Source organism: Cryptotermes secundus, unplaced genomic scaffold (genome assembly GCF_002891405.2).
Source record: "Cryptotermes secundus unplaced genomic scaffold, Csec_1.0 scaffold1894, whole genome shotgun sequence".
In the NCBI taxonomy this organism is placed as follows: Eukaryota; Metazoa; Arthropoda; class Insecta; order Blattodea; family Kalotermitidae; genus Cryptotermes; species Cryptotermes secundus.
In genome coordinates this window covers 1,152,110-1,169,307 of record NW_019718027.1, presented here as the reverse complement: position 1 = coordinate 1,169,307, position 17,198 = coordinate 1,152,110, and the positions used below count along the sequence as shown (strand labels likewise).

Genomic DNA, 17,198 nt, shown 5'->3' with positions numbered 1-17,198 from the left:
CCTATATGCATTCTGCTTCTCCCACATTCATGCTACATGCCCTGCCCATCTCATCCTCCTCGAATTGATCATTCTAATTATACTTGGAGAAGAGCACAAGTTATGAAGCTCCTCATTATGCAGTTTTCTCTAACCTCCTGTCACTTCATCTCTCTTTGGTCCAGGTATTCTCCTCAACACCCTGCTCCCAAACACCTTGAGTCCATGTCTTTTGCAGAATCCTATACATGTTGTAATCGTCATGAGGTACACATATCGTCACTTGCATCAATGTGTATTTTGGAAATCAAAAAAAAGTATTATACAGTAAATCTTCACAAATCTGGATTAACTTGGGGAGAAACCCAGTTTGGATATTTCTCCTATATGGATCCCCCTCATCAATGAAGAGGTTAACAAACCAAAAAATGTAATTTCATGAATATTAGTGGTTCCACTACTACTGCAAGTTTTCTTCCGGGGATTAGTCTGATTCCCGGAAGTTGCCATGGTGGCACGATTCTTTATCCATGCAGATCAGACATGCTTTATCCAGTATTTACTTTCGTTTTTAACTGAATTCATGGAATATAACCCATACTTCTGTTTCTTTACATTGTTGACAAGTGCATGTTTGGCACAAATTTTCTATCGTGTTTTTACTGCGATTTTATTCTTTCCTCCCACTGACGGAACCGGTTGTCGGTTGTTCATAGGTTGTTTCTACAGATCAAGGTTTGTCCAGTGATTGAGACTAGCTCTTTCTAAGGGGCCCAACTGAGTAGGTTAAACCTTCCCTATACACCTGAAGACGGAGACAGATCCAGTCTCCGAAACGTTGTGGTTTTTTGTCTTTTTTATACCGGACGATGGGTGAAGTCCAAAATAAGCCAAAAGAAGTACAGTATACACCATCGTCAGAATCCTTTCAAGCCAATTGGGGAGAAGAGTTCATCTGGATTAAGAGGTACTCCTGATTAGTGAAGAAAATATAGAACTGAAAGCCAAAATACTTAGAACGCAAATAAATGGAAAATTTGATGATATAAGTATTATTGATGAATGTAGATAAAAAATATCACTGTAGAGCCTTTATTTAAAAGCTGTAAAAAGACAATACATTTATTCATCGACAGAAGACTCAGAATTTGAACTTGTTTTTGAACATAATAATGCAGGTTTGAAAAAACTATAAAGTTTTTTCTGAACAGAGAAGTGACTCATCTGCCTTCTGAAATGTCATGTGATTTTTAAATTGTGTGTTCAACTGCGAACAGCATTAGTCTTTTTCGCATTTCTCTCAAGATCATCCGACATCCGGACTGACTCTAGCCAGATTAGTGATGGTTTAATATATTATTATAGTCTAATGCATAATTTTACATTCAAGGGATTTTATTTAGAAGATGACTATTTGGACACCACCTACTTCTATCATAGATTTACTGTTCCCATTTCCCCTATTTCATCTCCAAATCTATGAAAGTGAAATTGTTAATTATGTACAATAGGATGTCTTAAACAGCACATATTTTCAAATAATATCACAACAAAATTAACCTGTATTTTGCATGACTATTAAATATACACACATGTTCACGCAATATTTCGTTTTTAATTAAAAACTAATAAATAGTAAAATTATGTTCTTAATTCCTTATTAGGAAATGTACGTTACATTTGCAGTTGCCTGTAGTGTGATGCTGTGCAGTTTGGTAGATGATAACAATATTTCAGAGGAACCATTTTCTACGATATGGGATCTCTGTTGAAGATCTAGACAGAAAGAGACCAATAGGAAGACCTAGACGTAGGTGGGAGGACAGCATTAAAATGGATCTTAGAGAAACAGGATGGGGGTGGTGTGTACTAGATTCATCTGGCTCTGAATAGGGACCAGTCGAGGGTTCTTGTGAATATATTACTGAACCTTCTGGTTCCATAACATTTTGGGAATCTCTGAAGTAGCTGAGTGATCGACGGCTTCTCAAGGACTCAACTATATGGAACTATGGAGTTAGTTCAGCTGCGTGTGAGAATTAGTACGGAATAGCGGTGAGTTATCGTATCGACTGAGCTACCGGTATTCAAGCGAATCTGGGTATTGCACGTAACTCGTTGAACAGTGTCGAAAGATGGCAGAGAAGTTAGCGTCACGTAACATTGGGACACACAATCTCTCTGATCTCTCTCAATCTCTTCCGTCTTTGGAAATCTATATTCTTTGTTTTGTGAATTGTGGGTCTGTTACGTGTTGGTGGTACTAATGTTACGATTGAATTGGAGGACTAGGATGTCGTGTTTCAATTTAGAATAGCAGGCAAGTGAGATCTGATGATCGTGCGAATTGTTGCGAACGTTACGAATACATTCGTTCTGAGAGTTGTCAAATGAAAGTGCAATTGTACGTAATTTGATCTCAATATTAAACTATTGATGAACCATGCCACTTCCTGCAGCTCTCGTATCCAGATTGGCGAAGCGAGGTTTAATTCACGCTCAGCACCATCCAACAGGTTTGTTTTGTTTTGTTTTGTGTCTTATCGTAATTGACTAGACGTGTGTGAAATGTGGAGGTATGTTGTACACAGTACAAGTATTTTGTCATAGTGCCTATATATAAACTGTATACCTTAAGTTCCGGTTCATGTGGGTAATTAACATGGGAATTAAAATACATAACAGCTTGCCCACTGAACTAAAAAAAATATATATATAAAATTTTAAGGTTTTAAAAACAAGTTAAAAAGTTATTTATTACAAAACTTTTTATTTTCTACAGGAGTTTTTTAGTAACAGTGATGGACGGTACTTTGGTTGCTCGTGTTAGTTTCGATGTGGTGTGGACAAATATAGATGGTATAAGTGTATGTGTTGCTTTATGTTAAATTTTTTGAGGTTGTCATCTGGGTTTGCTAAACTTCAGCGGGGAATGATGATCCTAAGGTGATTGTATTGTTCTTTGTCTTGTGTATCGTTTTGTACATTTTTAAGAGTTGTTGACTTGTAGTGGTTAGATGGTTTTAACTGACTTGTCCAGCAGTTTATGGATGACACCATGTAGTCTTGTAGGCAGATATTCAGAGGAATGCAGTGCCACCATCATGAGGTTTGAAGTATGTGGGGTAAGGAATAGATTAAATTATGTAGGTTCCAAGGATGGTGGTCATATAGACCCAAAGGTGGGGGTGGTTTGGGCCGATGAGCATGAAAACAACTCATTTGAAGACTGCAGTGTTGTTTTCCATGTCAAGGCAGAAATAGAATTAAGAGAAAGATGGCACTTTTCAGACCAGCATCACAGGAAGGAAAAAAATTGGAATCAGAACTTACACACGTTGTATTCACCTGCGCAGTTAAACACAAGAGAAACTACTAATTATCATGTTTAAAGGTGTGAATGATCAACAGTATTACTACCATGTCTATTGATGTTAACAACTTGTTTATTATAGGGCTTGTTGTGTTAAGGACGTATGAGATAATGCCCCAGAATTACTTATTTTATAGCTTATGCCTGTTCATAACTTTATTGCCAGACAACCAGTCACTGTCCCAGGATGATATTTTGCTGTATGTTAGACCACAGCATTATGAACCAAATATATATGTATATATTTTTTGCAGAAAAGAATTACATTTTGTGAGAAATCAAAGATCAAAGTTACATCAGGTTACACAGGAGGAAAACTACTCTATCTGATTGTGAGTTGTATACCTGTGAAACGAACATTTCATAGCTTTCAAACGAGGCCATCTGAACTATGTAGACTGTTCAGAACAAAAGGCATGATATATTTTTTAGTGGAGGTATCATGCCAATAGAGGCAAATTTTTATGATTTTTGCACTTTTACTCAAAAAAATTTAATGACATAAGATACCAAAATTTAGCAGGAATATTTTTTGTGAAGTCTACAATCTGACGGACTTTTATTGAAAACTGAGAAGACTGGATTATTGGCTGTGATGATGTAGTATGGAATTTTTCATATCACAGTATTTGGCAGGTGCCTGTTTCAGAAGCAGAAGGGAGGCTCTAACACAAGAAAACTGGAGTACATCACACAGCTTTATATTTAACCAGGAGAGTGATGTGCCCTGGGTGAGCACATGTTAAATCAGTTAGCTGCTGGTGGCAGAAGCTTATTACATTTAACTTAAGATCCACACAGAGTTTATTTCTACGTTATAATGGCTTCTTTGGTCAATATTTTGACATGGTTACACTTCTTGTCAGTAGATGTCTGCAGTTATGTTTTTTTCTTTATTGCTAGTGAGGTGGGACTAAATCCCTTGTATTGCAGCCACTTCTGGCCTATTGTACCAGCCCCAGATGATAGGTGAGGGTGATTGCGGAGCAATTGGTGGAATGAAGATTGGCAGGGGAAACCGGAGTATTCGAAGAAAACCTGCCCCAGCACCACTTTGTCCACCACAAATCTCACTTGACCAGACCCGGTATTGAACCCGGGCCACCGCAGTGGGAAGCCAGCAACTAACTGCTTGTGCTATGGCACAGCCTGACTGCAGTTGTGCTGGTAAAATTGATGGAAGTATTCATCTACAGTGAACAACACATCACATGTTACTCATGCTTAAAGGTAAAATAGAAGACATACGAGTAGACCGGAATCGTGAGGGAAGAAAGTCTAATTTTACTGGATCCTGGGGCAGTGTGGCGCTGAAGTTAATGAGAGAGCTGACTAGGAAGCAAAACAGTCAATCAAAGAAGGCAAAGACAGTCAACTACTATTACCAATGGCAAATCTTAAAGCCCAGTGGAAAATGAAAATCAAAGAGGAGCTTCACAGTTTCTGTCAAAACACCAAAAGGGCCACAGGAGAAAGATTCTTTGAAAGGTAGTACAGGAATGGTTCATCTTCCTGGTTCTGTGAGAGAAAAACGAACCGCCATGCCATGCCACTCCAATCCTAAAACAAGCTTAAGTAGATTTAACTTTGTGCCCACAGCTGAATGTGAATGTGGTGAGCAGCTGTAAAGAGAAGAACATATTTTCTGGGAGTGTAAACTGTAAGAGAACCGATCGGCAATATTGATGGACGTTTTGTCTGAAAACAGCAAAAAAGAATACCCAAAGTCAGTTACAAAGCTCTTAAGGCTAGAGGAAAAAAGATTTGTGCAAGGTGTCTGTCACTTCATAAAAAAAATCTTAAATTTATTAAACAAGGAAAGCATGTATATGTACAAAATATTAATAGGATATTCTTAGAGTTAAGAGATATATAAAAAATCAACGGGTGAGCTCTATGATAGAATAAGATGTTTATAAATGTAAATCAACGGGTGAGCTCTATGATAGAATAAGATGTTTATAAATGTACTACAGAGGGCCGGATGGCATTGCCTAGGCCTTTTTTGTGTATACATTTATTTTAAATGAAAAACATAAAAGAAATATTCTTTCTTCTTTTTGGGTGACATGTTTGTATTTTTCAAACACCCAATTTTGTGACAGGTTAGATTTACTTTATTTTGTGTTATGTTTCTGTTGGATCTTTGACTCTGTAACAACAGAATCTGATAGTTTATCACCACTGATACTGAAGCATGCCATTTCCATCTACCTCCCATTCTGATACCCATTCCTCAAAGCGCTACTTCATACATTTCCTTCCCAGGAACTTAATGAAACATCTTAGGGGTTATGGATAATGATTTAATGCTTCTGGAGGAGACAAGCAATCATTCTGTGCACTTCCCAGGACTGTTAAAGCTCCTGGTAAAGAATTTATGAACAGGGATTAACATGGATTGTAATGCTACCCTCTCTTCTCCATCTTGGTTCTTCCAAGTAGAAATTTCCCAACCAAAACTGCGTACATTTCTTGTCTCCCCTTATTCTAACCACACCCCTAGTCCCATTGTAGCCTCCTAGATTTCACTATCAGAACAATACTAGATGATCTGCATAAGTCACAAGGTTCTCATGCTCATATATTGGGCCTGACTAACTAACTAACTAACTAACTCCATAGAGCTGAGTCCTACTTGAGAAGGCACCAGTCACTCAACTGCTGAAGAATTTCTTACCATTTTATGGAACCCTCCACTCATCCCTGTCCTGAGCCAGATGAATCAAATCCAAACCACTCCATCCTATTTTTCTTAAGATTATAGATTGGGTCAAATAATCATAGACAGAAGACAGATTTATAAGAAGTTTTGTGGGAGGTATTGTCTGAAGAGACTCAAGTACATGATCACCCAATAGTTTTCTCCTCATGTACACGTATACACAAAGAAGAACCTATGTTTTATTTGCAAACTGTGAATGTTTGAAGACTTCAATGCGTTTATCAGAAGTTCAGAAAGTACTTCTAACAGATCTGCTCCCCAGCACATTATATAAATTGAGTAAAAGTAAAGTTGTCCCTGTGGTTAACTAATTAAGCACTACGCCATGAGGGCGTATGGGGGAGTGCATGTATAGATCCACATTTTCTTGACCTTGGCACTAGTTGGAGGTGAGTGGTCAGCTTCACGCCCCGGCCGTTTTACCTCCGGGAAAGTGCCCCCCGCTTCCCATTGTGTAGGAGGTTGGGTGGATCACAGAGCCAGTCTGGACCATTGGAGAAGTGAAAATTCTTGACTCTACTGGGACTCGAACTCCGACCCCTCAGTTGTCCAGCCCATAGCGAATCATTATACCAATTACACTATCACAACATTATATACTGTTTTTAAAATAAGAAGATAAAACAGGTTATGGGAAGAACTGATCACCTACTTTTCTTTAATACAATACGAACCACATAGAAAATGACACATTCAACAATTCTTCTATTGTTGCATATGTATTTGTTGCTCCTGTAATGTTTTTTCTTCCCCGAGCTGTTACCTGGCAACAGACACAGACTATGGGAAGGATTTATGAAGTATGCCATTGAGATGGGCCGAGGTGCCATGATATACTAATTTTCATAAAGACTGGGTCAGGCATTCAGTAGTTGATAAGGGGGTGGATACACGGACACAAATAGGAAGGGGACTACATGAAATGATTATATTTTCTTCTATTTGGGTAAAGAAAGCAACAATTTTAATATCACTGTTTGTGCACATAGCCGTAGTAACCGCAGCTCCTGTGGTACCTGTTCCAACAAACACAGAAGAGGAGGAAGTGATTGCTGAGGATTATGATAACCAGAAGAAAGACACCAACAGTAACAATGTCAATGATTCTGAGTATGTGGACAATTTCATGGGAAACCTGGAAAAGAAGATAATGGTAACTACTTACAATTCTTTGTGTGATTTTGGTTCTAATTGATTATGAAGTTACTGGTGGTTATACCTTTTCATGTACTCAATAAATGTTCTTTTTGTACATTTTTGTGCATGTGGGTGCATGTGTGAATGATTTGTAATGGCTTTTGCAGTTGTTCTGTCATTGAAATTTATTTTCTTTCAGAATAAGATTAATTCACATAATTTTATAGTTATTTTGTACAAATTCTAGAGCTGCATATCCACTTACGACCATTCCTGGCAAACAGTTGTGAATGATGACTTATGAAGGGCACCTGGACAGTTGGCAATTATACATGTGTGTAAGCATTTGTATTTAGTTGATGCTACAAGCCATGTCGCTCCAGTATATGTAATTGCAAGTGCCGCATTTTTAATTGTGTGTTCGCTATTGAAGACAGGAGAGAACACGAAACATCAGTTTTGGATCCATATTTTTAAAGAATAGGAATGGGCTTGATTTGTTGGCTGATTTAAGAGTAGAAGATGCTGGAAGTTTTATGAACTTTTGCAGGAAATGGTGAAGTTTTGATTTCATTTGTTGGTCACAAAATCACACACACAAAAAGACAGTCAATCGTAGTGCAGGAAAGACAAGCACAACATGTGTGAAGAGGCATCTCCACCCATTACAGGCACAAACCCTGCAAAATGCAGAACTGTTTTTAAGTACTGACCCCATTCAGGAAATGTTTGTCCATGCATGGCATGACTTCAGTGTGTGCATTTATGCATATTCACAAATATTTTTTGTTTGTGGGCATTTGGTAACATTTCTGTATGCTCAATAGATATGCAGCTTGGTAATTTGAGATTCTTGATCGATATATGACAAAATCTGAGACTGCTGTAGGTGCAAGTGGCTAAGATGCATCCACATATGTGTCCACATGTTTCCTGCTTTTATCAACATGACTGGGAGTCCTAGTGCATGTGCAACAGTGAACTGGAAAGTGTGTAAATCAGCGATAACGCTGTATTGCCTGTATTTAAGTGTAATTAAGAGAGTGTAACCAAGGTGCCAATAAAGCCAATCATCCGAACTAAAACCCATCATTTTCATCATGTGTACCACCCTACATGTGACTTTTGGTGTCAGGAAGTGATTATGGCCTTAAAAATGTGACAGTATGAGAAATATTATTCCCCATTGAAATCCATCAGACTTTTGCACTAGTGTTATAAATACACACCCTCTTTCACCTTCATATAGTGCTCCCCTGTAACAGATGATTCCATCATGACATTGCAAACATGATGTCTGATGGTGGAAATGACTGGTAGATTTAGATTATGTTAGTTTATGTTTAGCTTTTATTTGCTGAGTCTTTAAAGTGTTGCAAATAGCCCTTGTGCATAAGTTTATTTCATGTATAACTTTGTCAGTACATTAGCTCAAGCGGTTAGTCGCTGGCTTCCCACCGCGGCAGCCCGGGTTCGATCCCGGGTCTGGTCAAGTGGGATTTGTGGTGGACAAAGTGGCGCTGGGGCGCGTTTTCTCCGAGTACTTCGGTTTCCCCGGCCAATCTTCATTCCACCAAATTCTCCATTATCATAATCACCCAGGGCAGGCTACAATAGGCCAATTAGTGGCCGCCGTGCCGAGTGGACCCAGTTGGACTCCACCCCCCACTAAGCAAATTAATTAATTGTCAATGCATACTCTTTACACTTGATATTGCATCATATTATTAAGAAGTTGATTTTAGAAGTTGGAGACTCTTAACAGTGATGAATATTTAACTGTAATCAAGAAGGTTGCATTGTTCTCCAGGGCTACTATGGTTGTCCCAACAAATATAATATCTACCATGAATGCACAACTTTCTGTGAAGAAAGGTGGGGACAGGGTTGTGTTGAACCTGATCCAAGTTATGTGCGCAAGAAACAGAGAATGCTGCTAAAGTACCCATTACCAGAAAACTGGATTGAAGTGTATGATCCTGGAACGTAAGTTACATTTGAAATTATATTATAGTATGGCTCATGTTTGATTTGGAGACTACCATGATTTTTGTATCCACTTTTTTATATAAAATAACTTCTTAGACATTTTTTCATATAATGTGACTGATTAATTGGTAGATGGTTTAATGAACCAGTCAAAAATGTTGATAATCTTGTTATGAATTTGGTCTCTGTTCATGTGTTTAATTAAGAAAGAACAGCTCACACAGCATTGCATATGTCTGTACCGTGAAATCCCACTTGTATGTGTTCGAGCCTGTACACAATACCAGGATTTGTTTTGCCAGTGATCCCTTCTATATGAGACAGCTTTAGAATCTGTGTCAGATCTGGGGAACTGGCTCCCTCTCTAACTCCGTGATTTTAGTCCGCAAGTGAACATCTGTAATTTTAATTTTCCAGTGGTCGCTATTATTATTGGCACACTGAGAGTGATGCTGTGTCATGGCTGTCTCCTCGACATCCTCGTGCAGTTATCTCCGAGTCAGCTGCACATATTCGTGATGAATTGCAAATGGCTGCACTTGATGCTGAGGAAGAGGACGAAGATGAGGAAGATGATAAAGAGAGTGACATGGATGATGATGATGGAGAGGTTTGTTCTCTATAAAATCATCAAACTTTATTATGTAATAGTAAGATTATAATGACTATACTCAACTTTTTGGCAGAATGAAGTTTGTAGCCAGTAGCTCATGAAGTAATATTTGGACCAGCTGTGGGTCTATCCAATGTCCTATACAGTGGGTACTGGAAAGGGTGTTTCCCCTCCCCTCCCAGGGGTAAAGTGGCAGGACATGAAAAAGTGATCATACACCTCTGTCTAAGGTAGGCCACACACTAGCATGTGTCAAAACGTGCAACAGTCAAGACATGACACAAAGAAAGCACAGTTGAAACAAATGAGATTATGAAAACTGCCGCACACAGGTTTGAGTCACGATGCTGGTGTCAGCTTCATGCTGACAAATCATGAATGAAGCAAGACTGTGTCTTTTGTCTCATGTCTTGATGCTTGTCTTGACACAGTTGGCGTGTGGCCGCCCTAATGCTCAGGTTAAGAGTACATGGAGATGTACTTGCACTCCTACATAAACCTTCATGGCACAATTCTTAATTAAGCACAGGGCTAACAGTGCCTGTGAGAGGGTCTTGTTTTTAAAAACATCAGTGTATACAAATCAAATTGAAAACTTTAAAGAACCTTATGTATGACTGTCAGAGAATTTAAATTTTTGGTAAAACTAAACAAATATTAGTGTATATATTGAGCACAGTGAAACATTTCCAAGAAAATGTTCTTTCTGTCCTTCAGTTCAGCCATTGACATCACTGTGTATGAATAGAAAAACAAAATTAGTCACAGGAGCATCAGTATATCAGTATGTATGATTAGAAAAACAGAATTAGTTAATGCTCTTAGTACTGTCGATGTGACCAGAGTGGGAGAGTTTAATATCATCATCATCAGTAATCTGTCAAGACGACAGGTCCACAATCTCTTCCAAAACAATTCCTCCACTTAATGCGATCTAGAGCTTTCTCCTTCAAATGACAGTATCCTCTTCTGTCCCCAAGGTCATCCAGCATCTTCTTACGTCTTCTTCCTCGTCTTCTTGTCACTTCTATCCGCCCATCTATCTTTCCTTCGATAACTTCTTTTAGAAGTTTAATATGTGGTATAAGAAATTTATAAGAATTAACCAATTCTCTTTTCATATTTTTTCCATTAATAAATGAAGATCTGTGAGGTGTCTGATTGTTTCATTCTGGTATTACTATTTTGGGATATGGTGGTCAGATTTTTAAAAAGGTGATGAGAGAATGAACTGCGTCCACTTATGGAGCATATCTTTTCTGTTCACACACCACACATTTCTGCATTATGAGGAGGATGAAATTCATTTAGGTGATAGCTGATAGCATTTCATACTCCAAGAAAAGAGATACAATTCAGACATGGGAGCAGCAAAATTGACTATTGCCATGTTGCAGTCTTTCTTGAAAAGTTAGTTGTTGGTCATCAAATTAAGAAAGTCCCTTGAGAAGAACTGTTGTCTGGGATATAATGCCGTGTAGTCCATTGAAAGTCAACTGATGTTTCAGAAGAACATGTTGCCTCCATCTTCAGGGTCAAAGTAAGCCAAGCAAGAAACCAGAATGAAAGCAGGTGGCAAGCAGAGCTCTGCTTATTCCTATGAAACGTCAGTTGACTTTCAAGGGACTACACGTCGTTATATCCAAGAAGATAGAACTTTTCATAACCTCTGCTCTGATAACCTCAAATCCTACAAGAAAGTCGCTTGTTTTCTAAAGAAATCAAAGGTTCGTTACCAAATTCACACTTCTACCATTAGACACTCAATGTTGACCATTCCAAACCCTGAGTTTCTTAGCTGCGTACAAAGGCTTGTGGAGATGGTGTGTTATTAAACCGGCACATATTTTGAACATTGCCCAGCCTCTCATTTTGATTACAGGAACACTACATTTCAGAGATTGTGTCATAGTCATCAGATGAATGTAGAAAGCCTACTCAGTTGGACCCATTAGATAGAGCTAATTTTCAGACCACAATCGTAATTCTAGTCAGGGTGTACAAACTGTCAATGTTGAAGACCAACAGTGAAAGATAAGAAAAGATACTACTCTTAGATCATGCTAACATTTGACAAGTACAAGTTATGAAGCTCCTCATTATGTAATTGTCTCAGACCTTCTGTTACATTCTCTCTCTTAGGTCCAGTATCCTTCTCAGGGCTTTGTTTTCAAATATTCTTCAATCTCTATTGTTTTGTAAGGATGAGATATCAAATAGGAGACATAAAGTAACATTAATTTTAACATTGTCTTCAAGTTCAGTATATAGGATTTGTGGTCGTCATAGTAAAGATCACAAAGAGTTCGGTCTTCTGGGATATACCATGCAGTCAATTGAAAGTTGACCAACATTTTAGAGGAACTTTTCACCTCCATCTTCATCCCTGAAGATGGAAGCAACATGTTCTTCGATAATGTCAGTCATCTTTAATGGACTACATGAAGACAGAGGCAACATGTTCCTCAAAAATGTTAATTTGCTTTCAGCAGACTGTGTGACATTATACAGGGTGTTTCACTACTTTAGGGCATAACTGCAGGAGGTGATTTCCTAGATCTTTATGATCAAAAAAGTTCATATAAACATGTGCCCGATTTTGGACGGTTATGGAGTTATGACCGTTTTAAACTCAGAATAGAAGGTAATGATTACTGACAGTAAACGGAAAAAAATAATAAACCAGCATAATACATGATACATTTAAAGTATGAATGTAAAGTTAGCTTCATGAAATTACCTTTAATTTGAATTTATTGGTGCTTAAAGCTGATTTTTGAAAATGTCACCGCTGGCCACAACACAGGCTGCCCCTCAGTTGTGAACTGCGCCGGACATACCAATGCACCACACCTTAGGTACCTGTCAAATGTCGAGATAACGAGAATGCTCTGTCTGTAGCTGGCTAAAAACAGCGACCCGCCACCTGACAGATACGGTTCACACGAGGGCGTGTACAGGAATGAAAAAACGGTCGTAACTCTGCAACCGTCCAAAATCGGACACATGTTTATATGAACTTTTTTGATCAGAAAGACCTAGGAAATCACCTCCTGCAGTTATGCCCTAAAGTCGTGAAAGACTCTGTGTACACCAGAAGATAAAGAGTTCTCCAAATTTAGTATGTTGCCATTCTCTGGATTACAATATATGAACATGTTTACGGAATTTCTGAGTCTCTATATACAATGCCATTTTTGTAATGCAAATATTGATATCTGTTGTTTTGAACCCTAAAATCTGCCACTCAAATAGTGAATACATTTGTAATGGTTATTAATTTGTATTGTGCTCAAGGCTAGTGATGAAGATGCAAGAGAGGAGAAACGGAGAGAGGAACAAGAAAGAAGACGAGAAGCAAGGGAACGACAAAGAGCAAAAGGACGCACAAAAGTTAGAGACAATGACATAGACCCAATGGACCCAGCTGCCTATTCTGACACACCTAGGTAAAACCATTCATTGTAATTAGAATTCTATAGTAGGAAGGACTCTAATTCTGTACAGTTACCGATATTGTGTTGAAATATTATGATGACTGATTATGAGAAATTTTTTCCATTTTTAATGTTATTTTGGAAGATGGAAAGTTCACATCAGCTCTCAATATAGCCACTGACTTCACAAGTTTTAAAAAACTAGTAATAGAAATATGGATAGGAACCATAACCCACCTCCCTCAAAAGACTTGCTGTTATATGAGCTTGAAGGGTAATCACATGTTGGTTTGTCTCTTGTTTCCTTTTATGATGCATTGCCAGCTGCACTAGGTTATGTATGATCTAATGATATGATATGTATGAATTATTGTTTTTGGGATGATGTAAAGTTCTCATGCCACACTTTAAACCAATTACAGTCATTTGTCAAGACAAACTGAAGAAAGCCATTGTAAAAGTAGTTGGTCTCCTGACTGAGATTCAAACTGGGGCCTTCTGAATTGGAAATAGGAGTGAGGTAGTTCTGTGAATAGTTACAAAGTCTGTAATAGTTACATATAAGTATGGTAAGGGCTTTCCCTCTTCATAGGCAGACTTTCGTTGACCGACTTGTCTGATTTCTGGGTTGGATTTAAATTTTATGCTTATCAGAAATATTACCTTCTTGTTAGAGACTGCGCCTGTTCAGGTGGTAGAACAAATACCTGAATGTGTTTCTAGCTGAATTGTGTTACGCATGACTATTGGTAACACACCCACTCCTTTCTCTCTTTCCTTCTTTCTTTTTCTTTCTTTCATTCATTCATTCATTTTAGTTTATGGATAGGGTTACAGATAAAAATGATGAAGCATATCACAACATGAAATCCTCATTGCTATCCTAAGACACAGAAGAGAGGCTTGCTTGTTAGATGACCCACATAAAAGCGAGAATATCGTAGGAAGAAAACAAAGGCTATGCTGTGAAGCTAGATACAGGGCATACAGTGATGCACTTTGTTGTGTTAGGCATTGACACTAAAAATTGTGTTTGCTGCATATTCAGGTTTCTTTTTCCTCAATTAAAGGACCTCAACTCTTTCTTGTGTGTAATCTGAAATCCCCCATTTAAGGTTTCTTTGCAGAGCAGTGGATTTGAACACTAAATGGAGGTAATTCATCACTGAGATTATTGAAAATTAATGTTAAATGAGGGAAAATCTTAATTTAAGGAACACTGATTGGGATCTGTTTTACTGGGAATTACTTTTGGCTACCAGTCAGCCTTTGAGTAACCCTTTAATATGATTCAGTATTTTTTACCTTAAAGTTACATGCCCTTCTGTTTCTGTAAAAATTTGTGGCATGCTTCCCTCTTCCTACTAAGTTCTGTGGTGAACTGTGCAGAAAAGGGTTAAAGGGCTAATGTAATACATTTTTAAATCTGTCATATATCCTCCAATCACTAGTCTGCTGAGTTCTGTCACTTGTTTATCATTTCTTGTTATTATTATTAGTATTATTATTAGAGGGGGTGGGTTTCCCTATGCACTTAGACCAGTTATTGGTCCATTGTGCGTCCCCCTTTAATTTCTACTGTCGCCATACCCTACCAGTACTGGTGTGTGCTATCAGCCCTGTTCAGCCAACGAGGTCGGCCGTTGGTACCTGATATATCCCCCATCTACCAGAGGCATTGGAAACTATTTGGGCGGGAAATTGTTGCCTAATTTTGCTCAGAGGTTTGCTAGAGACATGAGGATCTTTTACGTGCCGTAAATCTACGACACGGGACCCACGGCTTAAAGTCCCTCCCGGAGGACTTGTTCCCTGAATTGTTCCACCCTTAAAAATTCCACGACCTCCGCCGGGTTTGAACCCACGTACCTTGACTCATGAGGTGGGAACATTACCCCTAGACTACGGAGGCCGCTTATCATTTCTTGTTACTTAACAGCCTGGTAATCTATTTTGCAAGCTACTGCAGACAGTATGTGTGTATGGCATATTCTTGCAGAGGGACCTGGTCTACTGGATTGGGGAAAAAGAATGAAGCAAAAACTGGCGCTGACACAACAGCAGCGGGACCTCTGTATCAGATGCGACCTTATCCCAGTCCTGGAGCTGTACTTCGAGCAAACGCTAAGAGCAAATCTCATTCAGAAAAACCAAAGGTCATGCGTCCAGAACTGCCACCAAAGTAAATCAGTGTATGTAAATTCTGTGTTTGATCAGTTATTTGACAACCATTATAAAACAAAATAGGTCATATTAGACACTAATGACCAGATTTTAATATGGAGTTTTACAAACTGTGTTTCATATCTATTTGAAAAGAGATTGTTATGAATAAATATAGTTATCTTTGGTTTTAGCTATAATTGGGATGTTATATAACCATTGCAAGATATGAGGTCCTTATAGCAATAACTTTGAAGATCACTGTCTTATGTGGTGTGACATTGTGTAATTTTGTAGCTAGGAGGCAGCACATTCCTCCAAAATGCTGGCACTTTTCTATAAAACTACATCACATCACATAACAATTAATATTAGTTCATTGCAACTTGATAATTTATTTTCCTCTTTAATTTCCTTGAATAGGACTGAATTGATTGATACATAGGTTGATTACAGATACTCCATAGCTGTTTGAGAGATTGGGGCATAACTGCTGTTTTATTATTATTTTAATTGCTGCCATATAAATGGCAAACTTCCATATACTTGAATGCTTCGGTAAAACCTTAATTGTCAAAACAAAACTACGTCAAGGACTGGAAAGTACGGTGCAATATACAAATGTAATTAACTTTTAACATAATAGGGCTTAATTTTAACCTTCAGTTTTAATTAGTTAAGTTTGTAGCTTCAGCAAATGATAATGGATTATAGAATCTAGCAGTATACAAACTTGTGAACTAGTATGTAGTACCTGATGATGGTCACAATATTGACCAAAACATTTTGTGAGCTAATATGTTAGTGGAAGTAATGTGTGTAGAAAAATCATGCCCCATAGGACTTAAATATTATTTATATATGGGTGATTCTAAATTATTGTTGGGGTTTCCATGGCCTATAATTTTCAAACCAGGAAAAATAAAACTGCTTACGGAATATGAACGTGTAACTCAAACGGTTTTATAACCTATAGAATCAGTACTGCAGAATGCTAAATAACTTCAATATGGTGGCACATAAGGTTTGAAAATTATAGGCCACAGAAATCCCTGTCATTAATTTAGAATCACCCTGTACATTCAGAATTTGAAATGATATAAAAAATTTTTAACATCTCAGAACAGCTTTTGAAAGTTATAGAAGAGAGGGGAAATTTAATAGGTAGATCTCGTCTTCTTGTTTTAATGTCTTATTCATGATTTTGATTATAGAGAAAGAATACAGAGCGACTGTTACTGAATAGAGATTGTTTTGAAGGTACTTCTACCAGTGTTTGTATGTTGGTATGAACATGCAAATTTGTGTTAGCATATGTTTGTATTATCTCTACCATTGTATCTTCTTCTTTCTGTTTAATGCACACAGTCTTCAGAATTTTGATCTAACAGACACAAATTCAAAAGCATCTAGAATTTAAACATTTTACTTTCTTTGGATTGGTGCATATGCCCCTTCCCAAACACTGAAAATTTTGCATTCTAACAACACTTGTAGTGGGCTGTTTCATGAACTTCAAGGTACACAATACTTACACTGAAATAATATCGTAAATAATCCATTACGTTTTACTCATTGACATATATTTAATTATTCTCCTTGTGATTTTTAAATTTTTGGGCAGAGAAATGATTAGTAACTGTTTTTTTTTTCAGCTAAAGAAGAAAGCGGCAACTGCAGGATGAATGTGAAGCGATGTGATATGACAAAACATCATGTTCTGCCACGGCTTATGTCAACATAAAACATGTTTATGTTCTGGAATCACAGCTCTGGAATTTC

At 37.8% G+C, this 17,198-nt stretch overlaps 1 protein-coding gene across 1 annotated transcript; it reads left to right on the top strand.

Moving 5' to 3' along the window:
* The first annotated feature begins 2,191 nt into the window (after positions 1–2,191).
* Positions 2,192–17,185, top strand: LOC111864583 (polyglutamine-binding protein 1). Its single transcript, XM_023851966.2, has 7 exons — positions 2,192–2,495; positions 7,067–7,230; positions 9,025–9,200; positions 9,621–9,813; positions 13,114–13,265; positions 15,253–15,445; positions 17,072–17,185. Exons 1-6 carry the CDS (start codon positions 2,423–2,425, stop codon positions 15,437–15,439), a joined length of 945 nt encoding a protein of 314 aa, XP_023707734.1. The 5' UTR covers positions 2,192–2,422; the 3' UTR covers positions 15,440–15,445; positions 17,072–17,185.
* The last annotated feature ends 13 nt before the right edge of the window (positions 17,186–17,198 follow it).